Source organism: Drosophila rhopaloa, unplaced genomic scaffold (assembly GCF_018152115.1).
Source record: "Drosophila rhopaloa isolate 14029-0021.01 unplaced genomic scaffold, ASM1815211v1 contig_163, whole genome shotgun sequence".
In the NCBI taxonomy this organism is placed as follows: Eukaryota; Metazoa; Arthropoda; class Insecta; order Diptera; family Drosophilidae; genus Drosophila; species Drosophila rhopaloa.
Window position 1 is genome coordinate 3,354,232 of NW_025335043.1, and position 26,605 is coordinate 3,380,836.

The 26,605-nt window shown below is 38.3% G+C and overlaps 3 protein-coding genes across 3 annotated transcripts in view; 2 read left to right on the forward strand and 1 right to left on the reverse strand.

Moving 5' to 3' along the window:
- LOC108037593 (protein TANC2) overlaps window positions 1–26,605 on the reverse strand; it is a 65,824-nt gene that overhangs the window by 16,866 nt on the left and 22,353 nt on the right. Inside the window, 2 exon segments of the mRNA XM_017114197.2 lie at window positions 4,900–5,039; window positions 6,756–6,938. Of these exon segments, the coding sequence (XP_016969686.2) occupies window positions 4,900–5,039; window positions 6,756–6,938 (323 nt within the window).
- On the forward strand, window positions 11,404–11,798 carry LOC108037589. Its single transcript, XM_044457670.1, has 2 exons — window positions 11,404–11,424; window positions 11,519–11,798. Exons 1-2 carry the CDS (start codon window positions 11,404–11,406, stop codon window positions 11,699–11,701), a joined length of 204 nt encoding a protein of 67 aa, XP_044313605.1. The 3' UTR covers window positions 11,702–11,798.
- LOC108037597 (trichohyalin) lies at window positions 22,970–25,521 on the forward strand. Its single transcript, XM_017114212.2, has 2 exons — window positions 22,970–23,729; window positions 24,187–25,521. Exons 1-2 carry the CDS (start codon window positions 23,088–23,090, stop codon window positions 25,243–25,245), a joined length of 1,701 nt encoding a protein of 566 aa, XP_016969701.1. The 5' UTR covers window positions 22,970–23,087; the 3' UTR covers window positions 25,246–25,521.

Below are 26,605 nucleotides of genomic sequence, written 5' to 3' on the forward strand. Positions count from 1 at the left end.
CGATTATAATTGTTCAACTTTAAATATTCAGATATCCAATCCGCATTAAAACAAGAACTTGTAAATTTAATAGATTTCCTTATAGCTTACAAGGCTTATTCAAATTGGTATTGAATCACTGGATATTGTGCATATCTTACTGGAATCGCCATCGATTGAAAATAAATCTGTGAGCATTCCTGTGTCGCACCCTCAATCCAACTTAAATATTTGCTGACATGGCGCTAAATCACGGCCAATCGAAAGTCATCGCGATCAGTAGTGAATAATTGCACAGCGGGTAGTGAAATAAAAAACAAAGACACCTGAGGTGTCTCACAATCGGAATCAGTTCGAGATGCTGCGGTTCAGGCAGGTGTCGCACTCGCACTCTTCCACGTAGATACATAAATCTCTTGCGAAATCGAAACAGCAGCCACTGGCAGAGCTAATGATACACGGCAAACTGCCACACATCCATCCAATCGAATACCAATTACAATGTTTGACATTCCGCAAAGTAAAAGATACAGGCGAGTACTCAAGGTGCGCTCCATTTGATTGATTGCCTTCCCCGACTCGCGTTTTTTGGCTTTTGCTAATCATTAATACGTGATGCTATCGAAATTGTGGATAATTAACGCCATATTTGTTGCCTGCAATGGACAATTAGACGAGGCACAGACCAAAAGGAAAAATAAATTGCATGCGCGATAAAAATCGCGCTTTGCGTTCATTTTTCTTGCTCTCAGCTAATGGCTCGAAAAACGCGCTCGAATCGCTGGTCAATATCGGCTTTATTTGGCGCTTTTAATGCAAACTATTTCACATTTGAATCACTGGCATTTTCCAAGTTGATTTGTCGCCTGTGCATGTCAATCACAAACATTGAGGTACCTCGGTTTTTTTGCCAAGCGTTATTCACAGCGTTATTCAAAGTTATAGTAGTGATCGCTTTAATTAAAAGATTACTAAATAATAATATTTTAAAGGGGTTCCTTTTGATTAAATATATTCGATTTTTATATTTTTAATTTTCAAGGAATTATTAGAAAAATGCTTTTATCTACTTCTTATAATTGTTGAGCATTAAAGAACATTTTTATGGATTTATAAGAAATTTTCTATTTATTTTATTTTTGGCCCGTAGAATTCTCTGAGATATCCAATTAAAAATTGGCTTATTTATTTTTGTTTTATTTCGTTTTAAGAAAATTCTCTTCTTGATATGCATTTTTTAACATTATCTTTTGTTTGTTTCTACTAAGTGGGGCCTCTATTAATCTGCTCATAGGTGTTTGGTTTTTTCGAGCAGCTTATAACACGATTTCCAAACGATAATTAGACAGAGACCACGGGGCCAGCTGCCACTTAATCTAATGACAGTTCTCGGACCCCAGCACACCTCACTTGGGAGCCAACTCCCCGGCTGATCGGCAATTGCCTAAACGACTTCTGGGTTGGCTTAGATAGATGGTTATGTAAAGTGCTCGTTGGCTACCAAAGGAGCCAACTCCGATAGCTGACACACTTCCGACATACGGGTATCGCAGGCATAACCATATCCATATCGTATCCATCGCGGAGAAATGGAAAACCAAGGCAACTCCGCCACTTTGGGGGCCGCTCCAATTGTCGCCGGCCAAAACAGAGACTGGCACTCATTCCCCATTGCCATAAACTCAATTCGCCTCAATTGCCTGCCATTGAGCAAGTTTTTCCGGGCGCATCGGGACTCATCTCAAAATCAAATCAAATCAAACTGATTCGAATAGTATCGCGACGAGTCGTATTAATCAGACGCGATTGTAAAAGGAAACTTTCTTTCTTGGGCATTTCTTTGCTGGCGTCTTCAAAGGCTTAGACTTGTTTGTGCTTTTGACTTGATGGCACTTAGGTGTCGGGCATTTTATGATTTTACGATCGATGGTGTTATATGGCTTGCTGTTGATTAATTCAGGCAAATTGGGGAAGGAAATAAATGTGGGCTTTGTCTGCAAAGGGTTATCTACTGAAGTGCCAATATGAAGTCAGTTACCTACATAGGTAGTACCTTATATTAATTATAAAACAATCTGTACAAAGCCAAGCTTATCTTCAATTTAATATTATTTTGGTAACCAAAAGGCCTTTCTCCAATACATAATCCCCATAATCACTTTCCTACTTTCGCAAAAATTCAAATCAAATCTTTTGGCCACACAATATGACAATAATTAGAAATCAATTTACACGTCGGATTTGGATCACCGACGATCTCTCCCGACTTTTGGAGCATTGTTTGTCTAGCCCGTCCTTTTTGGACTGTCGGATCAGAGTCCGCGTCCGAAATTTACATCCATGTCCATGTCATGTGTCCGAGCAACTTGGCACGTTTATGTTTGCTTATGCGCGAGTATTAAAGTCTTAAGTGAAATCCCATGTCACGTGTCAGAGAGCGGACCGAAAATACAACCCCAGCCGAAATCGAAAACTGAATCTGAGCTCAGCCCCCCCCTTGGAATCAATTGAGAATCGCTATGAAATAAATACTTCAGCAAATGCGAATGTTAATAAATATGCTGCGAGAAGTAAAAAAGAAGCACACAGAGAAAAAAGTAATTCGGTAATTTTAAATTATTATTATTATGATTGACAAAATACCAAAAGTTATTTAATTTCAATTTTAAAAATAGTTTTATTTGTGGCAAAGTGGTTCTTCTAAAATAAAAGTCTCTCATGGTTCAAATAAAAATGAGATCAAGAATAGGTTATTTTTTACGATAATAATAGTAAAATTAAACATTTTATTAAAAATTAGGTTTTAAAAAAAAAATTTTTCAAAATGCCAGTATGGAATATAAATTGCAAGACTTATTTTTAATAAGATTTTGTTTAAATCAAAAGAAAGAAAATTCTACAAAAAATGTTAATATAATAATTAATTTATCAATATTAATATATTTAAAAAAAAATGATAAAAGAAATATTGTTCTAGTTTTTTCTTTGTGTAAAGTGAGTATTTTCGCCTGGCTTAGAAAGCAGAAGACACTGGACGATGGTCGGAGGCCTGAGGCGACAGCCGGCCGCCGAAGTGACCCAGTTTCCCTCCATCGCCATAGCCATCTTCATCTCCATCTCCATCTCCGTCTCCATCGCCGTTTGGATCTCCAGATCCAGCTCCATCCACAGCTGCTCCTCCTGCTGCCAACTGCTACCCAACATCGTCTGCCGGCGAGCGGTGGAAAAACAAACTGTCAGTTTAACCATTTGACAGTCGCTTTGAGATACACAAGCGCAGATATAAGATACGACTTCGGGTTCGGGTATCTGCAGCTACTACTGCGGCGACTGCATCCTGCCAGACAAGCTATCTAGCACTGGCGATCTGCTCCAGCCCCCCATCTCCATCTTCATCTCCATCCTCATCCCAATCCACATCCCAATCCCCAAGAATTGGCTCCCAGCGGCGCCCGACAATTGAAACTTTTGCGCCGTTTTGGCGTATTTAAAGTGACATTTGCTGACAGTCGGTCGACGATGATCCCGATGGAAAAGATTCGAGAGGATCGGCGGAGGAGGAACCGCCGGTGATCTACGATACAATCCATGGCTGCTCTTTAATCGACAAACCGATCAGTTCAGTGGGATGAGTTATTATCGTTATTGTTAAATCAAATTCATTTAATTAAGAGGAAAGTGATGGGTGTAATTGTTTTGTAGATTTTTCGTGAAAGCTGATCGATCAGTTACTGACGGTATTTTTATATTTCCAATTAAGTTATAAAGCTCAGCAGTACTCAAACTGTGTAATAAAAGCCATTGCTTTTGGAAACTCTTAAGTAAAATTTCACTTCTCTTGAATCCATTTAAGTAAGATCAATATTCCAATATTAATATTCTGTTTATCTACAAATTCCGAAAAGCTTTCTGGGTACCACCCAGAATAAAATGATTATAACTTTTATGGCTCCTTGGAACCGTTCTTTGCATAAAACAAATTGTTTCACACTCTGTAATGACTTGATTAAAAGTAGATTAAACCGTTTTACGATCACCTATGCGCTTTAACATAATTTCAAGGCCCAAAAAGATGATCCGCCTACGTTGTTAACTAAATTTCTATGAACGGGAACTCTTTGGAAAATGTGTCAAAGTGGCGCTGATAACCCAAATGGGCGACAAAAGAGGCGCTTAGAAAGATGAGCGGAAATGGGAGTCGCGGAGATACATACATTTATAACAAAAGTCGCTTTACCGACGGTTACAAAAGAGATTTCTTTCTCTTTTCCATTCTTCAGAGTCGATTTCTTGGCTTTTTCTTTTCGTGCCCCCACCATTTTTTCCATTTCTTTGATGGAGTCTCTCCATCTCTAGTGGCAGCATAATCAAGAGGCCATTAAAGTAAACACACTAAAGTCGACGCCGTTTCCCCTGCATCGCCACCTTCATATGGTGTCAGTGATATGAAAAGGTATTACATTTTACGTGGGTAAGGTACAAGATAAAAAACAATAACCTGCCTAGCTAGGGTAGTATTTACAGTCATGACTATTAAATGTTATTAGCTGTAACCTAATATAAATAAATATATAAATATATTCACCAATTTATGCCTATAAATTCTGGAAAGAAGTACTTAGCAGTGGACCTATTTACAACTATACACAGGTATCATACTGATTAGATAACATATTCGTATTTGTAACATTGGAGTAAGTATGTTATTAAAATAATTATTTTTATACCAGATAATATTTTCTTTCTAGTTCAAAAAAAATAAGTAAAAATGAAAAAAGTCTATACTTAAAAAAAAAAGTTGTACCCAAAGTTATTTCTAACTTAAAGTGTACAATCACCCAGATACTTTCCACCACTGTTTGCTCGATGGCGAGGCTGAGTATGATTAATCACGAAGAGTATCTTAGAGTACGCACTCACCTGCATGTAGCGCGCCAGGGCCGCGTTCCTTTGGGCATGCGATCTGAGCTGCGGCTGCGGAGATCCAAGAGGACTCACAATTGTCGATGTGGATCCACCGATTCCGGTGTCGTAGCCCTGAGCGTTGGCGCCATCAACATCTGCGGGAAAAAAGACGTGGAACAAATGCAAAACGGTGTTAGTAATCAAGTCAAGAAATGTTTGCACAAACGCACTCGGGGAAAAATGCAAAGTTTAATTGTGGAAATGTGTGAGTGCAAAAAGTCGGGTGAAAAGTGGCACACATGTGTGGCCCTTGAGAAAGACGTTTTTCCAGCCGTGTGCATTGGGTCAAAGATGATGAATGTGGGTCAAGAAGTCATCGGTGGTTCGTGAATCTTTATTGAACTGGTGGGAAAAGTATCTTGCTCAAAACTACAAAAATGCAAATTTCCTTGTTAGAGACACTAGTTAAAAAAACAGAAAAATAACTGCCAAATTGGGACTAAAATAGAAAGGTAGATAATAAATTTCCTAAAAAAAGTGCATGTAAAATTTTTGTATGAATTTTTATTAAGATATTAGATATTAATAAAATCGTTTTAATATTGTATTCTCTATTTTATAAGTTTATTTATATAAAACATAAATAAAAAAGAAAATACATTAAAATCCATTTATAAAATTTATTTCACGATTTAAAGAAAATGTTTCTAAATTATTAATAAAATCATACTTTCTGGAATACTGATCTCCCTTCAAGTCTTTGCATTTCTCCAACATTTTTTGAAGTGCTTTCTTGAGTCCCACATAATTATCCTATCTAAATACCGTAACCACAACTGGTTGAGGTAATTTCCATTCGACGAACTGTATCACTTAATTAGGTATGCAAATAAAGCAGAGCCCTGATCATAAATAAAGAGCAACCCAGCGAAGTCGCTGGCCAGATCGTAAATTCTCACAGCCAGAGGCCCCAGAGCAGGTGACACGATCGTGTACGATTGGCAGCTAATAAATCCAGGGAGTTGGCCCTATGGAATCGTGTCAGCACTTGGCTCAAGACGGACATAACTTTCGGTTTTCATGGGCATGTAACCAGTAGGAGCTGGTGGCTCAAAGCCCCATTTCAAACTCTGTCTCGTGGGCTTCTGATTTTTATGAAGTTAACCGACAATACGAACTCAGCATGCCAAGCAATTCGGACGCAATCCGAATATTAATTTACCAGAAATAAAAGGTGAGTATGCCAAGCCAGGTATATCGCACGATCTCAAGCCACATTTGCAACTTGAACCGCTATTTAAACGACTAAAGAATTGCCAGGCATTGCAAATTCTTGGAGGTTTATTTTTGTTTTGACAACGGTTGCGAGTATAAAAGAACTACAAAATAGTTTAAAATTTATAGTATAATTTAATGTTTTCTGGACAACATTTACTGGCAATCAATTTAAACAGGCTCTGTTTACTGGCCTAAAGGTCCCAAAATTAAATTGGTGGAACGTCATTTTTAGCACTTAAATATGTAAATGAACGGTTAAGCCCCATAATTTTATAGTTTTAAAAACAATTTTGTATAATTCTTTTTTTAAAAGCTTAAAGATGTGTATTCCACCACTTAAATATCCATTTGTTTCAACATTCCTATACATAAAAAAAAGCAATACAAAACACCGGCCAATATTATGGTCGCAGTGCAATTTCTGTGGCATTTTGCACTTAACATGTAACAAAATATTTGCAGCCTCATATGGCATATCCGAGAGATATGCGAAAAAAGCGACGAGAGACACGGAAAACAGCATATCTGGGGATAAGGAGGAGTGGACCTGGACCTGAACATGGACCTGGACCTGGACTCCGACTCGGACTCACCTTTCAGCGAGCTGTTCATGCACATGGGGCACTGGTCGTTGCGGAACATGCAGGAATAGCACCGCTCGTGGCCACAGGTGTCGATCAGTTTCCGTCTCTTGCCCTTGTCGAAGGATATGCGGCAGGAGGGGCACACGGATCCACTGGCATCGTGTTCCAGGAGACGTCGGATGGACTGGAGATCTGCAAAAAAGATTGGCAAGGGGTAAACAGGTTAAAACATAAGTGAGCAAGCATAAAAAACCGAAACAGTTTAAAGCGTTTCGAAATGGTAATGAGGAAATTACGAGAAGCCCTTCAAAGGGTCCACAAGCAGGTGTTTATTTATTATTCCTGGAATCAGAATTAGTCGTTCGGATTATCATAATCTGCACAACATGATTATTTTTTAACGTCTTATATTATAGTATCCCCTTTTATACTATAACATAAGACGTTAAACCATTATTTCGTAAAGGGTTATCAAACTCATTTATCGCAATTTATTCTGGCTAAATTGGGTAAAATATTAATAATTTAAGAGTAATCAAAAATGAATAAAAATCATTATATTTAATATTTTATGGGCATCAAATACGAATGTGGGAAAATATTTATAATACGAAAGAGGATCCTTAATATTTTTAAAAGGGTAATCATTTTCCAAATTAAATTTGCCTGAATGGGTTATAATACTAATAATAAAGAATTAACCGAAAATTAATAAAATCATCTTAGATCTATTTTATAGGAAACACAAGCGATTGTTTAAATTGAAAGACTTGAATAATGTCCTAAAAGGCGGTTTATCTAAACAATTTACCAATTATTTTAATTAGCTAAATATTGATATCACAAAGCCAACAATTCCATTAATTCCGATTCCCTTCTCGGACTTCATTAGATGCCATTTTCCGTTTTCCACTCCTAACCAGATCAAACAGTCAAAAAAAAGGAAAAAAATTCAAATCTAAATACACAAATCTCGTTGCACTTGTTTTATGGCCACCGTTTGCATAAATTGACTCTGTCAATTAAATCTCGTTTGTGCAACTGTCAATTGTCTTGGACCCAATCTCAGTCGGCAAAAAGAGGTATTCGCCTGTTCAGCTTTTTCTGTAGGATCGTTTATCGTCGGTTTGGCTTTTTAGCTGCACCTGCTCTCCTCCTTCGGCTTTTTTCCCCACAAACTGGCCATTTAAAGTTTAAATTTTAAACCAATGCCGTGCGGCAATCAGCGGAATTCCTTCTCGACTGCACTTGGCTCGTACTCGTAATTGATTTAATCTACGCCGCCTGCCTGGTTTATTATTTCTATTAGCACTTTGTCTTTCTGTGTCAATATTATGTAAAAATGCCGGCCACCAATCGTCAGCATTTTCATTTGCGTTGGTTTGTTTGCTTTTGTTTACGAATTTTGAGTGAAAAAATTGCTGACAATTGATTGAATTCAACGGAATTACGAAGCAATGGGAGCAAATTATTTCTTGAAACGTAGAACTTACTTTTTAATGCAATTATGATAATGATAATGAAAACTACTATAAAGAACCAAAAGTAACTGGTCATTATACCCAAAAACCTAGTTGCTTCTACACCCAAAACACCTCTCAAAGAAAAAAATGTATGTATTTCAGATACTTAAAATATGTAGTAATATTTGTTTTTTACAATTTATAAATATTTTTAAAATATATTGCTTAACTTCGCAGGTGGTAGGGAAACATCCCTCTCATCCGTTCAACTAGTGGCTCTAAAAAGTTCAATTTGTTTGCTGTCATCTGATGTTTTGCATACTGCATTCCCCAATTAGGCGGTCAATTTGAGGATGTCAGTTGCAGTTGAAGCTAGCAACTTGCAACCCCAACATGCATTCTGCCACCCCTGAGACAAAGTTTCCCTCGTTTTTGCGGCATCTGGTGCATTCGCTGCTGTTGCGCCTGCGCACACGACATGCCACCGGCAATTGCTGCCGCATTTGACATTTTCTGTTTTTTTTTTTGCTTCTTTGCAATATGCAAATTGCCTTTTGTCTGCGGCCAAACAAATGTCAGGCGGGCGCACTTGTTGATGGAACAGTTGTTCATAAGTTGTGCCATGTGCTGCTGACTTTTCGCAAGGGTCACGCATCGGGATGGCCAATTGTTTGCCATCCCCATTCCACACTGACTTCGCCAGTGAAGTTCAAAGATGATAAGCCAGTCCATGTGGGCTGCGAACTGTGGCTACCTCCTCCTCCTTTTTCCAGAGCCTCCTTTCCGATTCCTCGCCACTCCAGAGAATGGCAGCTGCGACGACCCACGCGGGAAAAGCAGGAGAGCCGGCGAAAAATATCAAACTGCGGTTTTTGATTTGCAATAAATAAGCGAGCAAATGTTTGCCTGCTTTTCTACCCAGTAATTGTAACTTGATTGGGTAAATTCGATTTGTAGACTTATATAAGGACGTGTTTTTAGCACAAAAAGGTAGATATTTTGATCCAATGTATTAGACAGTTCAAAAAAACAAAGGATTAGCTAAATGCTTTGTTAAAATCACTAGCTAAAAATATATAAAAGATGTGGTTATTTATACTAGTTTATATCCCCTTAACTTATGTCTTTCACTAAATAAAAAACCAAAATATGTTTTATCCATTCACATCACTTGTCAGTATGTATTGGGTATTCGATGGTCGAGTAAATACACTCTCTGCACTCTTTCTTGTTTTTGTCAAGTGGGCTTGAATGGCTGTGGATATGGAAATGGAAGTTGGAGTATAAGTCGAAGCCCAACAGCCTGTAATCCACTTTGCCAACGGACCGGACGTGGTTCTCGTTGGCGGTTGTCGTTGTTTCCCACTCTTTCAAGCCCCGAACAGGAATCTAAAAGCCTTCCACTCGGTCTGGCTTTTGGCCAAGCGAGGCATCTTGGCTAGCAGAAAACAGACTGGCCGACTGCCATTTGTACTTATGCAATCGATAAAGTGCTATCTGCAAGTCGGAGTCAAGTCACCTGCTGGACACGATGATTTGTTGGCTGTCCTCCCAGGTTACAATTTTCTGTGTGGGCTTTGAACGACAGCGAAGAGGTTTTGGGGCTATCGATAGTACAGATCCATCGAATTCAGGCCTTGATTTGGAAACAAAACTCTTTCAATCGAGGGAATCATAAACATATTATAATATAATATTCCATCAAAATATACTAGCAAATGCTATCCATAAATATTTAAATTGTATTTATATATTTTCAAATTGATTAATTTTAAATGTGTGGATTAATTATATTACTTTTAATAAAACTTCCCACTGTCTATGATAGAATACTAATTAAATATTCCAGCCATTTCTTAAAGACAATGTCGAGTCCCCTAGTTTCTTATTCAGTTTAAGATATTTAAAATATGCAGTTACACTATTATCTGCACTCAAATTGATGACATCCTGTAGGAATATGTAAGCCTTTCCTGCCGCCTGCAATATGCTACACTTCCAACTTCTTTGAGGTTGTTTAGTGAGTTTGATCTGAAATAGAGTGTGGGTTGCCGGGAGGTACTTACATACTTGAGAAAACATTTACATTTTTATATGCATTTATCAAGCTTAGACACGCACCTTGTTCTATGGACCGTGGAAATATACTTAATTTCATGGGTATTAAACAAATTAATTGCGTGGATGCAGTTTCGTAATTCTTGGCTCGTAAATTATGGCCAAAATGAGAAAGATCCGAGTTGCGGTTGATTTATGCGGCCTGTGGTAGAGTCCAATGCACTCTCTTGTTCAAAATTGAATGCAACAATGAAAAAAAAAATGTAAATTGCTAAATTATGCGAGGTTAGCTACTACAAGGGATCCCCCCTTCAAGTTTTTTATTATTTTTCTACGCATGCGCGGCACAATTCTGGGCTGCTGTTCACTGGACTTTCGCATTGCAGTTCGCAACTCAAAGTTGCGGTCTGCGCTAAATTGATTTGAATTTTCCGCCGCATTTTCCTCTCTCTCTTTGGTCGCAAATGAATGTTAGTGACTTGCCGGTTTGCCCCCTCAATGATTCCAAGTTTTTGCGGCCCATGTGGGCGTTTTATTTCTGCTAAATTGGCAAACCGCGGATCGTTCGGCTATATGTAGGTGTGTGGGCGATATATCTGCGTGTCTGCATCTGCTGCGCGCTTGTGCTGGCACTTGTTTTCCTTTATGTAATTTCTTTGCAAATGATTTTCTTAATACCCGACTCGGGCCTAATTCAATTTGCGGTTTCTCTCCTTAACCGAAACGTTCCCAGCGGAATGCGCAGGCCCACAGAATGCGGAACGATGATACCCGCAGTTGTGGCGGTTTAGCCGCAAATTCAAATTTGTAAGTACATAACTAGTAAATTGGTTCTCAGAGGAATGTGGGAATCTAAGGAGGCAATGGTCGGTATACAAAGTTCATAACAAAGTTCATAGCAATTTAATAGAAGTTATGACGAGAAAAATAACTATGGAAACTACATACATAATATTTATATTAGAAAAACCTTAGGATTAAGTGCGTTTCTTTTTAAAATTTAAATTAAATAAATAGGTTATTTGTCATGTTTGGATTGGGTATCGCACTGAAACAAATGCTATTTAACTTCATTAGTTACACTATTTATCCATTGTTTCTGCATCACTTTAAATTGTATAAATCGCACCTCAAAAATGATTGTGGTATGGCTTATAGTAGGGGCTTTACTTTTTAAAAATCCTGTGGAACTTTTATTTATTGAGCGTAAGCTGATAAAGACTGCACTTAACAATCATGTGAAAATTTTATCTTTTAGCATGCAATAATGGAGGGTCCTGCGTTTACGAGAAATGGAGGAATACCACTCATTGGAACCTTATTTGTATGGAGTGGATGGAATTGAAAAGTGGCGAGGAAGACAGCTGTCCTAAGCCATGGAAATGCTGCCACACCACGCAGTACGAAAAAATGATTCCATATTCAAAAGGCTAACCGTGAAGCCCTAAATGTAATCTCAGAATTGTGACAACATCTAAGGAACTGGTTTTTTATTTGATGACCCATTAAAATAAATATAGTCAAAACAAAAGGGCACGAGCTCCGCTTGTTCTTCTGCGAAATATCATTAACAAAAGCTAGATATAAAATGATGGTTCAAAAAGTCGTAAATGGGAATGTAAATAAAAGCACGCAAAACTAGTCTATACAAGAGAATTAATAAAATTACCTAGAAATGTGGCAAATATCTTATAGTTTGTCATTTAAAAATTTGTTTATATTTATTTAAAAGCTAAATCGCTCAGTTTTATAAGCACTGAGTAAAAGTATTTTGTTTGTTTCATCTGATTTGCAGGGCAGGTCAGGGTTATTCTAAATGGAGTTTTCTATGTCGATTGGACAGCTCAGGGTTAAATGGAGAAACGTCTGACCCAGCGGTTTAATGATGCCAAAGGAGAGGGGATAACACTCCCGCCGAGCTCCTATAGAAAAATGCGTATTCATTACAATTGATTGACAGACGACTGGACTCAGGCCCAGACCAAATCAATTCATGCCTGAAGTGAGCGCCCAACGGACCATTTACCATTTACCAGTTGCCACCAAACAAAAAACACCAAGCACCACTGACCACTGACCACCAGTACAACCACAATCGACAGCTTTTTGCAGCTTCATTTTGATTTTAGGATAAAGCCAAACACTAAATTACACTCAGAATAAAACTCTCCTTATTCTAGCAAACAAATTCTTATTAAAAACAATCATTAAGGTCTTCATTAATTTCGGTATATTAGAAATTGTACATATTTTTCTTGGGAATCTTAAAATGGAAATATTAACACAAATATATAAAAAAAAGTTTTGAAATTCTTAAAAATAACTGTTGCCAATTAACGGTTATTTTTAATTGTTAATATTTTTCTAAGTGCTCTGCAAAAAGTCTTCAGCGACACGGAACATTTTCTTTCCACTGCGTTGGTTTTTTATTGCTCATAATTTTATAAAAATATTTAGTTAATTGCTTTGACTTTGGAGCTTGTTTTGTTTTGTTTAGGTTTAATTGCTTTTAACATAAATTTTATATTGTGTTTTATATTAGATCGTTTTGAAGGGCTTTGTTTTGATAAAACATTTTCAAGTTCACTGAGTGGGTGGAAGGTGTTGTGGTATATTTTTTTTATTTTATTACACGATTTCTTGTTGGTAGGTTGTGTTCGCCTTTTGTTGTGCACATTTTGCGTGGGTCATGGTTGGCATTGTTGTTATTTTGAGAGCAGCATTCGAGTGGATTGTGTTTGTCATCGTTGGTTTTTGAGTGAGTCAGCTTCCCGGCGAGTCGGAAGTGAATCAAAGCGATCTATAATTATACCGCTATTCCTGTCTACTTAAATTTGCATTATTCTGGGGAATCTGTGGGCATGGATTTTAAGGCTTGGCCTAGCAGCACTTAAACTTGAGTGGCATTTTAACAAATATATAACCCTTTTAAAAGGTTAAAATGGTGACAAAACAAAAGAAAATAAATCTAAGAATAATAAGTGCTCAAAAGAGAAAGGCAGAGGAAGAAAAACAAAACGGTAGGCTGGTAGGGCATAAAACAAACAAAAACAAATCAAATTAAGCGCGAAATTGGATGTTTCTCATTCGTTTTCCGTTTCAGGTAGTTATGCGTTAACTTTTTACATTTTTTTTTTTTTTGGAAAGCCTGACCAGCGAATTGTAAAGTAAGCTCAGAAACGAACTTTTAAATGTGTCATAAAACCGCGAGAGCTGTCCGGTTAAATGAGTCGCAAACAAATCGGCGACCATAAATAACCCAAATGGCCGCTCGAATGGCAAATTTCGTGAGATTCTGCACTTTGATGCGCTCTCCAGCAGTTCGTGAAAACGTGAGTTGAGTTCGTTTGAGAAGAGTTACCTAAGCGTAGCCTGCGGGGAAAAGTCTGGGCGGGAAAAACGAGGCGTTGCCAACTGGCCAGCTGGAATCTATGGACCACTGCGCACAGGGCATCGCTCACTTTTCAGGGAAAACCCAGGGCACACGGAGAAAATGATGACTAAAATGTTTGCCAATTTTTAATTACATGTAATGAACATCACACATAAGCCTTGTAAACGCAATTAAGGGAAAAACTTTCAAACATCTTTTAATATGCCAAATTTAATTAAATTTGGTATTTATCAAAACACTTGTTTATAATTAGGATTATTATTTCTAGAAATCAACATTTCAAATCAACAATTTTCAGATTTTAATTGATTGCCAGGTATTCACAAAAGCTTTATATTTATTTTGACCCTACAAAAAATAAAATAGGAGGCAGTATAATAAATCTTTTACTGTAATAAAAACGTATTCCTTGAAGTTTTTGTATTTTGTGAATATAATATAAAATCCTAAGAAATAACAAGATTTTCTTTTGTATGAAAGGAAGGCGTAACTTCCGTAAGGCTCAAATTTAAGTAGTTACTTTTAAATAGTTTTAAATTCGACAGACTTTTACTGACTAAAAGGATTATCATCCTAAACTTCAGCCAATTTAAGTATTTTCTGTTTAATAGTCTTGCTTTTTAGATGTGTTAAACCGTCCATAAAGCGAACTCTTTACTTCTTCATTCCACTTTATATTTGTTTTCTTTCATCTATCATTTAGCATTGACCCACATTCCCGGAAAGGCAGCAAGACGACAAGTTCAAGCCATATGTGCCATATGAACAAGACACCATCTTGAGGTGATCGGCGAGTGAAATGTCACCATTAGTCAAAGCCAAATCAAATGTATAGCCGTAAATGAATATTTATGGCACTTAAAAATTTTGCGACACATGCAAATTCAAATGTGTGTCAAGCCGGCCGGAAATTTGCCAACACACACGCAGCCAAATACACAGAAACAGATATATAAAATCACCCAGTGCGAATAAATCAAATGGCACTTCCGCTGCAACGTGGGCCGAACCATTTCAGAAAAACTCGAAAGAGCCCGCCAAACGAATGAAAAGTGACAATTTCATTGTGGAAGACGTCGAGTTTGCAGCCCCCAGACAAGCGCCCAAGTCAATGCCGCGGAATTGGGCTTTCGTACTTGTGAACAATTTTTGCCCGTTTTGGAGTGCAATTTCGGGGGAAGCCCACGCACCAAAAGTTTTGGCCCAGACAAGCTGGCCACCTCGTCTATCGGGTAATTCATTCATTTCCAATACGCCCCAGCTGCATTCACACAGCTGATTCATTCACTCGATCACCCGATTCACGTTCCATTCATAAGACATTTTTGACAAACAGTCGAGTCGAGTCGCTGGGTTTGTGGGTCGTCGCCATCGTGGTCGTATCGAGTATAGTAAGGTATTGGGTATGGTAGTTTAGCCGTGGTCCAGAGATCACTGGCCATAATTGGCAGCGACCATCGATCAGTCGCCTCGCTAATGCGGGCTTGTAGGCTGCATTTAGCCAGTGATTCGAGTTCCCAAAGATTTAGTGCATCGCCTTCTTCGTTTTGGTTTATATGCAGCCATGGCTGATTGGAGTTGGGCAATTTGTTAGGCTATAATTGCCTGCATTATGCGGGCTCGAGGTGGGAATGAAAAACAGGTGATAAAAGCAAATAAATCTTCCGGTCGATTTTTGTTCTCAGTTTTAAAAAAGGGAAAATGGAATACACTATTACGTTCAATCTTAAAATATAAAACTTAAGGTATCTACTTTCTATTTAAATCCTTTTAGTAAGCAATGAATAAATAATGTTTGTTGGTGTTTCTATTATAACTGAAAATATTAAGCTTGTTTTTTAAATTTTATTTCGGTAAAAAATAATAAATGTAAAATTTGATGTTAACTTAATACAACATTAAGATTTTCTTTAGGGAAACGGGAAATGGAAACCATTTTACAACTATAAAGATAAATAAATTACAATATTTAAAAATAAATAAGTGCCATTTAAATCCGCTTACTATAAAAAAGAAATCTGCTGTTTCACATGCCGTTCCTCTTAATCCATAAACAACTGATATCTGCAACTCTAGATCTGTTTTTAAACGCATTTCATAAAGAAAACCCAAATATTTCAAATAAATACAAAGCCGAGTCATCGTTTAAAAATTCATTTCAATCGATTCAGATTAACTTTCAATCAACAAAAGACTTACACAGCGAATCGACCTTGGAGCATTAGACTTATGCATAATCAGATGGTCTAAAATGCATAATTATGCAGATGAAATATCATCTGCCCAAAAGTCTCATCATATATCTGCCTAACTAGTCGGTCGTCTTTGCTTTCGTATTCCCCCTTTGGGGTTTAAAAATTAGACTTAAATTAATTAAACGAAATTAAGTGGCTAATTTGGGATTCGAATTTCTTTAATACCAAACAAAAACCCAAACAAGCCGCCTTAACTAATTATGCATTTTCATCGAAAACGTATTAATATAGTTCTCTTAAAAACACAAAAGAATAAAAAACCAGCAAAGTGTGGCAGAAAAGTAAGAAATGTATGAATAATATTTGTCACGATGGTTCGCTCAACTCCAAAGATTTTTTGCTCTTTTGTTTAAAAATAAATCTAAGGAAATTTGATTTGCTAATGCTATGTTCAAATATAAATTTAAGATGCTATCTTAATAGATTATAAATGTTGCTAATGTGCTAAAATTAATTTTGGTTATGCTAAATTCGCGAGAACGTGAGAACAGGGGCAATGTGCAGAAACTATAGATGATGTTAAAAATCGTATGAAAAGAAATTGTATACGCTTATTTTAGTATGTATTAATAGGAAGATATATTTAATTTTATTTAAAGATAAAATCTGTCCATTAAAAACAAATAACATGGTAGCATTTTCACATTAACTCACTGATATCCATCTATATCATTATGCCTAAGTCTTCGTCTGTTTGATTTAAAGTGCCCCTTGGCACAAGTCTTCTATGTTGGGTCAATCACCATAATTTGAAAAAAAAATATTTCTGCTTTGGTTGTCAAATATTGTAGGCGACATTAGCACATCATTAGCAGCATTTGTTGCTACTTCTGGCAAAGATTTTTCTACTATTTCTGGTTTTGGCTACTGATCTAAGAGATCCTCCTTATGGCCAACATTGGTCCATTATGCTAATGGGCTAAAAGCGACTTTGGCATCCGCAGTTGTTGCAGAAGTTAAAACAAATTATAAAATATTTCTCTCAACTGGATTGGGCATAAATCTGCATAAATTACCCATCTGGGAACCCAAGATCCCCCTCCAGGAATTGACAAGTTTTCAGCATTTGTCTGGCGCGTTACGCGACGCCATCGATGGTAATCTGCCACAAAGACTCCGAAGGCAGCATACCAAATGAGGATGGCCATCACGTGTGGGCGCCACTTGGAGTGGATGTCACACACTCAGCACTAAAACTAGTTAGGAAATTCAGAAAACTAAGTAACTAAGCCATTATGTAAGTTACAATATAATACTGTTCTAAGTTAATTTTAAAAATATATAAGAATCTTAAAACTATATTTAAAATATAATTCAAGAATAAAATATTACTTTTGACACATTTTCCTAAAACATCACAATGCCATTTAAAATGCTTATATCTTTTCAAGTCGTTTAAAATTGAATCCAAGCAAACCATTTTCAAGCCAATTTTTTAATTATTTTCGAACGATATTCCTTTCTTTCCTTTTTTTTTGCTAGGTGTATTACAATACAAACCCAATTTGTATCTTTCTTTTTCTTTGGTGTTTGTAATGTGTATAAGATTTAATTTCCCCTTCGATCTTTTGCCGTTTATTGTGGCGTTTAAGGCACTTTCTCAGCTCCGTTCTGACGATCATTAATCAATTCTTTCTCTGGGCGTGGCTGGTAAATATTTTGACCAATATTTGTACCAGTTTTATCGTTTTTGTTTCTTCACGGTCGGTTTTTATACCCTTGCAGAGGGTATTATAATTTTGGTCAAAAGTGTGCAACGCAGTGAAGGAGACATCTCCGACCCTATAAAGTATATATATTGTTGATCAGGATCACCTCCTGAGTTGATATAGCCATGTCCGTCTGTCCGTCTGTCTGTTTCTACGCAAACTAGTCTCTCAGTTTTAAAGCTATCGGATTGAAACTTTGCACACACCCTTCTTTCCTTTGCACGCAGTATATAAGTCGGAACGGCCGGGATCGGCCGACTATATCCTATAGCTGCCATATAACTGATTGATCGGAAATGCCATAACTTTCGTGTTTGTAAAGTTAGGAAGTTGGGATTTTCTATGGGTTTTATATTTGGCCAATCAATCCAACCTACCAAATTTCATAAGGATCGGCCGACTATATCCTATAGCTGCCATATAACTGATTGATCGGAAATGCCATAACTTTGGTGTTTGTAAAGTTAGAAAGTTGGGATTTTCTATGGGTTTTATATTTGGCCAATCAATCCGACCCACCAAATTTCATAAGGATCGGCCGACTATATCCTATAGCTGCCATATAACTGATTGATCGGAAATGCCATAACTTTGGTGTTTGTTAAGTTAGGAAGTTGGGATTTTCTATGGATTTTATTTTTGGCCAATCAATCCGACCTACCAAATTTCATAAGGATCGGCCGACTATATCCTATAGCTGCCATATAACTGATTGATCGGAAATGCCATAACTTTGGTGTTTGTAAAGTTAGGAAGTTGGGATTTTCTATGGATTTTATTTTTGGCCAATCAATCCGACCTATCAAATTTCATAAGGATCGGCCGACTATATCCTATAGCTGCCATATAACTGAACGATTGGAAATGCCATAACTTTGTTGTTGTTAAAGTTAGGAAGTTCGGATTTTTTATGAGTATTAAGAATGCATCATATGAATAATTTTGGAGAATATAATTTACAGAGTATTCTGCAAGGGTATATCAACTTCGGCTCCGCCCGAAGTTAGCTTTCCTTTCTTGTTGTTTCTGTAGTTTCTGAATTTTTAATTTGCTGTAAATAGAGCGTGTGATTGGCCCCGCCGTTGGAGTTGTTTTCAACTTTTTTCGGTTTTTATAACTCAAAATAACATTTTTAATGCCTTTTGATTGATTGATTTCGCTTTTTATTTTTAAGCATCAAAAAGAATCAGCACTGTAAGCTTTTTTTTGTGAAATCAATCCCTGAGATAGAATATTCGGTTACACTTTTGTAATTGTTTGATTGACAGATTGAATTGGCTTTGTTGGCAAAACGAAAATTCATGAAGTCAATAAAGAATTTAAAGATATTTTTAGCTGTCATTGTCTTAAATGAGTCATCAATTGGTGAACAGACGGATAGATCTTAAAACTTTCAATTTAAGCTTAAAATATACTTCGGTAAGCTGTAATTCTCCCTCGTAACTGACCTTAGATGCACACGACCTAATAATTACCTGGTGAACTCATCCTTAGCCACTTGAAATATTAGCTGCCCATGGTTACATTACCCACATGATTAATGGAGCAACATGGACCGATCGACGAGCACTTGAAATGACAGTGGGGCATAGCCGAGCCCAACCAGATTAACCTCAGATTATCGACGAACATGAGCAGCAAGTACGCAAAAAAGAAGATCTAATAGCTCGACTTACAACCAACTTTGAGTGGTTACAGTGCACAGAGTTACCCAATCGAAGTCTCAGGTGTTTGTTTGTTCGATGGATGACAAAACCAGTGTAAAACCTCATGTAAGACCGAGACTTTCCACTCCCCTGTGCCACTTGGGCAATTTGCCACGCTCTTTATACTGTATCAAATTCAAAATAATCCAGCAACAAATTGCCTCCAAAAACGTGATCGAGTTGACATTGAAATGTTGTTTTGTTGGCAAACTGGCATGGAAAACTTAATAGCTGCGCCACACATATCGCCCTATGAAATCAGCTATTCTATAATGAACTGAGCAAAATTGGACTGTCAAGCGTATTTATAGTGAAAAGAACGGAACGCTTCAATTGATAATGAAACTACACAATTAAGAGTTCAACTGATTTAACCCCACAAAATTGAAAAGCCTCAACATAAATTTGTGTCTCGCTTCAGTTGGATTTGTTTTGGGTTTTCAGTACTCACAAGTTGTTATACAATTTACATGTATACAAGTTTTAGTTACTACCACAAGATGACATAAGCCTCGAAAGTATTTGGCACCTATTGTTCTTGACTTTGCTTGTAAATCGTTTGACCGACAGGTTAATAAATCAAACCACAATTTCGACCCACCTTTTAACATGGGTATAAATGCTCCGTTATGATCTGGTCTTGACTCTCAAGATCGTAGACAAGAAATGACAATGTTCTCTTTTATAAGATGCCTATCAAAACTGTAAGTCAGTTGCTTAAAAAGCGCACATGACAAGGCGATGTGATAGTGTCCAGAAATAGAACTTGAGAATTTTGCAGATAATTTACTATGGAACATGTGAAACGCAGCTTGTATTGTTAGATGTATGTTTGATAGAAAAAAGGGTGTGTGCCTCGATTCAATGGGTATCTTATTGATGACTGATCGTGTGCCAAAGGTTTATAAATTATAAATTACTCACACATTTCTCACTGCTTCTGTGTGTAGTTCTTTTGGCATGAAACATCCAATCAATTTCCTGTCTAAACTTTCTATGGAAACGCTGCTTAACGATTGGAACTTTATAATTAGAACCTTCATAAGAAGCCAGATCGGCTCATCAGAAGTTGTACCCTGCCACCGCTTAAAGTGTTTACGATGTCTTGGCCATGGCTCTCGCGATTGAAACGTCTCTTAATTGCATGTTAATTGCTCTAACCACCACAAAAAGAGAGGGAAAAACTTGCAGATCGGCGGAAGATACAGATACAAATACATATATATAGATACAGATGCAGAGAGTCTCAAAAGAAGCCACTGGGGACTGTTCTGTTTTCATCTGTTTTCTTTTCTGTGGCCTGTGTAAACTGGACTGCAGGTTCGGGCTAAAACAGTTGCACTCATTTGTTGGCCCAGTCGTTGTTCTTGCTGCTCTTGATCGGGTTCTTGGGTTCTCCAGATCTCGAGTTCTCCAATTCTCTTGTTCCCAAGTGCAAGTACCCAGCGAGGTAAGTGCGGTTGTATTCCTGCGTCTCTGCCTTTTGCCCCAGCCTCTGGCTGTCCGGAGACAAAGACGAGTTTTTCAAGTTTTCCGACGACGGGGGCACATGAAGTCATTCAAGTGGAAGCAACGAACTGGACGGTAGTCGTGGACAGGCGAAAGGCTTGTGGTCTCTGGTCTCTGGTCGCTTGTCTCTTGTCTTTCCTACTCCGAGCTGTCATTCGCACTTGAAGATCAAGTGATATATGTCTGGGTGTCTGGGTGTCTGGCTGTCCGGCCGTCTGTCTATATGCTCCTTCTCTGGGCACGAAGACGGAGTAGAACCACTGGCAGTCGTATATTTACATGGTATCAGGCAAAGTCTATGGGGAGCCAATAAGTTTCGATTAGATAAGAATCGGGTACTTGACGCAGTCTCCTACGAGGTTTTGTTGGTGTCGCCGTTCGTTTGGTGTAAGTGAGCAAGTTATAGGCCACTTCACGTCATAAGCATTGGGAAACTGTGAAGTGCTCTAAATGCTAGAGAAATTGACTAGCACCGATCTTAAGTGGTGGAAAAGGGGGTCAAATGGTGGAATTAAAAATACAAGAATGGGAATTTAAAAAGGCAAAATAATAAATAAGAACGACTACACTCAGAACAAAAGTGAGTCAAGCATCAAAAATCTGGTCTCGAGAATTAAAATACCGCTCAAGTAAGATTATTGACTAAAGATACTGGGCTTTAGAACAATTTATACCCGTTTCGTTTTATCATCTAATTCAAGAAAAGAATAGTCACAATAGGAATATTTTGTATTCCATAATGCTAAAGTGTGCATTTAAAAATAACACTTAGATTCAGAATATCAATTACCTTTCTTCTTTTAACTAAATGATTTAAGTAAATATTTTATCTACAATGTTTTCTTCTTAACTTTTAATAAAATAGTTAAAAAATATTGGTAATGCTTAAGAGCTACAAAAGTCACCAGCTCAAGGTCTTAACTTAATGGCCACTAAACTTTTATACTTCTAAGAACTTTCTATCCCTGCGAACTGACCGCATTGTGACACCTACAGAGTGTTTAAAGTTTAAAGTGACTTGCGCTGCGATAAAGTTTGTATATAACCTGGATTTTGGTGTAAATAGTTAGACTTGCCCCTTTATCGCCCCGTCATGGGTTTGTGTATTTTGTGTGGCTTGGATAGATATAAAACCCCCAAACAACGAGCGACAAAAGCGGAGCACTGACCCAATTCAAAATTGTAATGAATATTCCTAAGGCCCGTAAACGGGCCATTGTGCCGGTGTTTTTGTACGGATTCACAGCCAGGTGTTAATTAAATTTATTTAAACCCTCTTGAGGTAAATCTACGATTTCAATGCCCCGATACGAGCCAAATGAAGCGTGCCCAAATAGATTTGCCCTTTAGGGTTTGGCTCGGCACTCGGGAAATGAGTTGACAATTTGAACGGAAAACTCGAAGTGAGCCCAAAACCAGATATCTAACCACACCAGATTGGATCGGTTCGGCTTGAGTGGCCCCCACAGAAATTGTGGCTAAGTGTAATTGCCAAAAGCATCAACATTTTTATCACAAAACCTGTCACTTGCGCCGACTATGCCAAATGGCCTCAACATAACTTTTGGACATAATTAAGCCATCAAACCAAAATCTTTGCCATTTGCGTTGACAGTAACTTGTCGCCGTGTCGTACAACAGTGCGCACAGCGAACTCTGCGCACAAAACTAATTAATTAAAATAAACTACTCAAAATGTTGCCAACTCTTGACGATTTCTGTGTTGGCATTTCGGTTACGACATCTGTGGGATGATGGGTTGGGATGATTTAAGCGGAATTAGGCGATAAAATCAAGCATTACCAAATAATTTGGACGGTTTTACGGTTGAATTAGAGGAAAATGTGAATGGATTTGAAGTAAAATCATAGTATATAGATTTAAATTGGTTGTAAAGAATATGGCATGTGAACTTTTAGTTTATTAAAATACAATTTCTTCAACAGATTAAACCAATATTTATATAATGTCAAAAAACCATTTGTAGATTTACTTTTGGCTCCTAATTTAAATTATTCATATATTCATATAACAAATGACCGCTTTAATGAATGTTCTTTAAAAGTAATAGAATTGTTCACATATTTGTAAATGTTTTTTTCATAAAATTTAAGACTGTATATACTCTAAGGCTACCCAATAATCATTCCCCCTGGTTACCAAATAAAATCAACGACCATGGAAACCCCACAACTCCCGAGAAAGAAACCTTAAACAAATGTCCAGTCAATAACCAATCTCTCAATCATGCAGTATTGCTGGCTGCCCCAAGAGCGACGAGAACCAGTTTTCCGGGAAAAGCCACCGGTGGTCATCTCCAGTAGCAGATTCCAACGAATCCGGGCGAATGCCAGTCAGGCGGCCAAAAAAGAGCAACTTCATCAGCAGCTGATGCGCAATGAGGCGGATGAGAAGCTGCGGATTGGGGGCGAGGAGCTCCTCCGGAAATTCGCCGGAAGGAATCTGTGCATCACGCGGGAGGAGGAGTGTGCCCGGGAACTGAAACAGCAGCAGGAGGAGTACCTCGAGGCCAAACGTCTGGCGGAGGAGGAGACCAAGGCCTCTCGCTTGGAGCACCAGAAAACCAGAAAAGAACGCATCGAGGCTGCCCAGAAACTGCTGGAGCAACTGCGTCCTGGTCCACGGGAACTTCAATGTGCCCGACTACAAAGTGAGGTCCTGCGAAGTGTGAATGTTCAGCGGGAGGTGCAGGCGGAGTTCGCCAAGGCCACCCAACAGCAGCAGGAGCTGGACAGGAAGATCTTCCAGGAGCAGGTGCTTCGAGGATTCGAGGAGGCCCAGCAGCGCCACAAGGAGCAATGCCAGCAGCTGGCCGAGCACAAAAAGGAGCTACTGCACTTGATTGCGGATAGAGAGCGGGAACGCCAGGTGGGTCTACCAAAATAACTATATAAATTCATCATATATCACATATTTTGCCCACAAAATATTAGTGGAATGCCATCGGGGCAACACGTTTTATGCTCTTTTTTTCTGGGTCTAGTCAATTAATTTAAATTTACTCACGTCTAAATGTCAGTAGTTAAAACAGAAATAGCTAAAGAGCATAAAAAGCTGTACGTATACTACTTTTAATTAAATGTTTATATCAGTTTCAAAGTTTAGATGCAAGTCTTTAAAATTAAATCAAAAATAATTCTTAATCTTAAGTATCACAATTTGTATGACTTTAGTTAGTTGATCAACTCGTATATATTAATAATACTGACACTATAAAATTAGGTATTTCTAATTTATATACAATTGTTTGACTTCTTTTTTTACTGAATCGCGCGGTATAAATCATTTCAAAATTAAAATATAAACCCTTTTCCACTACCTTCAGGCCACCAAAGCCAAGGAGTTGGAGGAAGCCCTTCAGGAGCGTGAGCGCAACGAGCGAATGCTGAAGGATCAGCGGGACAAGGAGAAGGAGGAGCTGGCTTCCAAGCAGCGCCAGAAAAGGGAGGGGGCTCTGGCCTCCTTGGTGATGTCCAAACAGCGCCACTTGCGTCTCCAGATGCTCGAGGAGGTGGAGCAGGTGCAGTGCGATGTCCACAACCAGGCCAAAGGACGACTGGAGAAGCTGAAACGCGACAGGGCCAAGGAGCGAGTGGAGCAGCGCATCCGGAGGAATGAGAAACTGGCCAAGGAGCTGGCTCCTCGCCTGCACTACAGTGCTCGGGAGGATGAGGAGCGCCATCAGCGCCAGTTGGAGGAGATGCGGAAAGTCCATAGTGCCGAGCAGGCCAAAAAGAGGGAAGTCAGGGAACAGGCCAAGAATGCTCGTTTGGCCATCCAAAAAGAGGAGGAGGAGCTGGCCAGGAAGATCAGGCAGCGAGCGGAGGAGGAGCGACGGGAGGCGGTGAAGCTGCGCCTCCAAAACGATCTCACCAATGTCCAGTTCAAAAAGCAGCAACGGCAGGAGCACCTCCAACGCATTACAAAACTCCGCCGAGAACTCGATGACCAGGTGAAGAAACGCATCGAGGAGGAGACCCGACCAGGTACCAATTACAATCGTGAGGCCCAATTGGAGGAGCTGCGCGAGGATGCCTTCTTCTTCGAGTACGCCCACCAGCTGATGGACGAGGCCAATGCCAAAGGGTGTCCCCTAAAGCCATTCATCCGTGCAGTTGGCCAGTACAAAAACGAGAATCGCATAGGAGCGGAGATACGGATACCCCGCCACATGGTCACCCGGTTGCCCATGGGAAGACGTACCCAAGGAGATAGCCAACCGGAGGACAAGGAAAAGTCCTTGGGCAAACTGGAACCCAATGCCGAGGAGCTGAGCAAGGAAGAGCAGCTTCAGAGGCAGAAGATCGAGGAGAGCCTTAAGAAAATAGAATCCCTGATATTACAGGAAAGCAATGCTAAGAAGGATGCAAAGATTTCAAAATAAATTATAACGACTAGAGAAGATCTTTACGCAAAATTTAAACAAGCCCAATATTCCACCGTATTTGTATAATTTAAGTTGAGAAGTTATGCTTAATATTACAACCTCACCATGAAATCAAAAATAACCTAAAGAAACCTCAAAACAAAATGCTTGAAAACAAAACCACTAACTTACTTGAATTGTGGTTAATTTTGTAGGCTGTAACTCGAAGACAAAAGTATTCGATTGATATCCATTACAAATGTATTGAATTGCAATTAAAGGTGCGAAATTTAATTCACTGGCGATCGATTTCCAATGCCATTACTCACTGGCAGCCGGATTCCGGATTCAATTTCTTCAAAAAGGTATTTTAAAAGCTCGTGCTTGATTCCAATGGTATGAAAACTGAAGTCGGTTTTCAGTAGGATTGGAGAAAACATTTTTTTTAGCTGTTTCTCGTTTAAATTTCAGTTTTATAGAATACGTAACAGGAAACGGTAGCTCTAGAGAACTCCGAAAATAATTTAAGAATAAAATCAGAACTTTCTCCCAACAGACTAAATTAATTGTTATTTTTTTGTACAACATAAAACCATTTTAAAACCGAAATGGCAGCAATAAAACTTGTGGGGAGCTCTGGAGTTCTCACCATCGAAGTTTTGGGGAAACTTATTTCACCCTCCGATTTTTATAAATTATACCCCTTTTATCTACGGGACAATTGGAAACTTTATATCAGATTTTGTGCGGCATGTATACATATATATATATCCCACATTAAGAATCTATTTTTCCAACCTACGAAGTTTCGTATAGGCAATTATTAATGAATAACATATTATAAATTTAGAAAATGATTTAAGTTTAAATAATATTATAATAATAAAGAGCGACGAACTATTTTATAATTGAATGGAAATCTACTGCACATTTGGAATTTTTTTGTTTATCGCATTACAATCATTTGGATATCAAATTTCATATGATTTTCTTATGAAATCCCAATTTTCACAATGGAAACTTACTGCCCCAAACCTAAAACCGATTTGATTATTGCCACCCCAAAAGACATTGGGTGCGCGGGTGAATTATCTGTTTTGGCTTGTCACTCAAATGGGTTTCCACAGGTTCAGTACGAGTTTTTGTTTGGAGTTCTATTTGCCTTTTGAGCAAAGGTCTGGCAATGAATGGGGAGCATTTGTGTTGGTGTTTCTTTGGTATCTTTGTGTATTTGCCCGACGCTTAAAAGTTTTTATCTTCTCTGTTTTGGCTGTGCTTGTGATGTCGTCGTGAACTTGTTGATTTTAGATACAAACTCGAGTCGTTGTCGCTGTTGTCAGCGTTTGTAGTCGTTTTATTTGCGCAACGAAACGAAAAA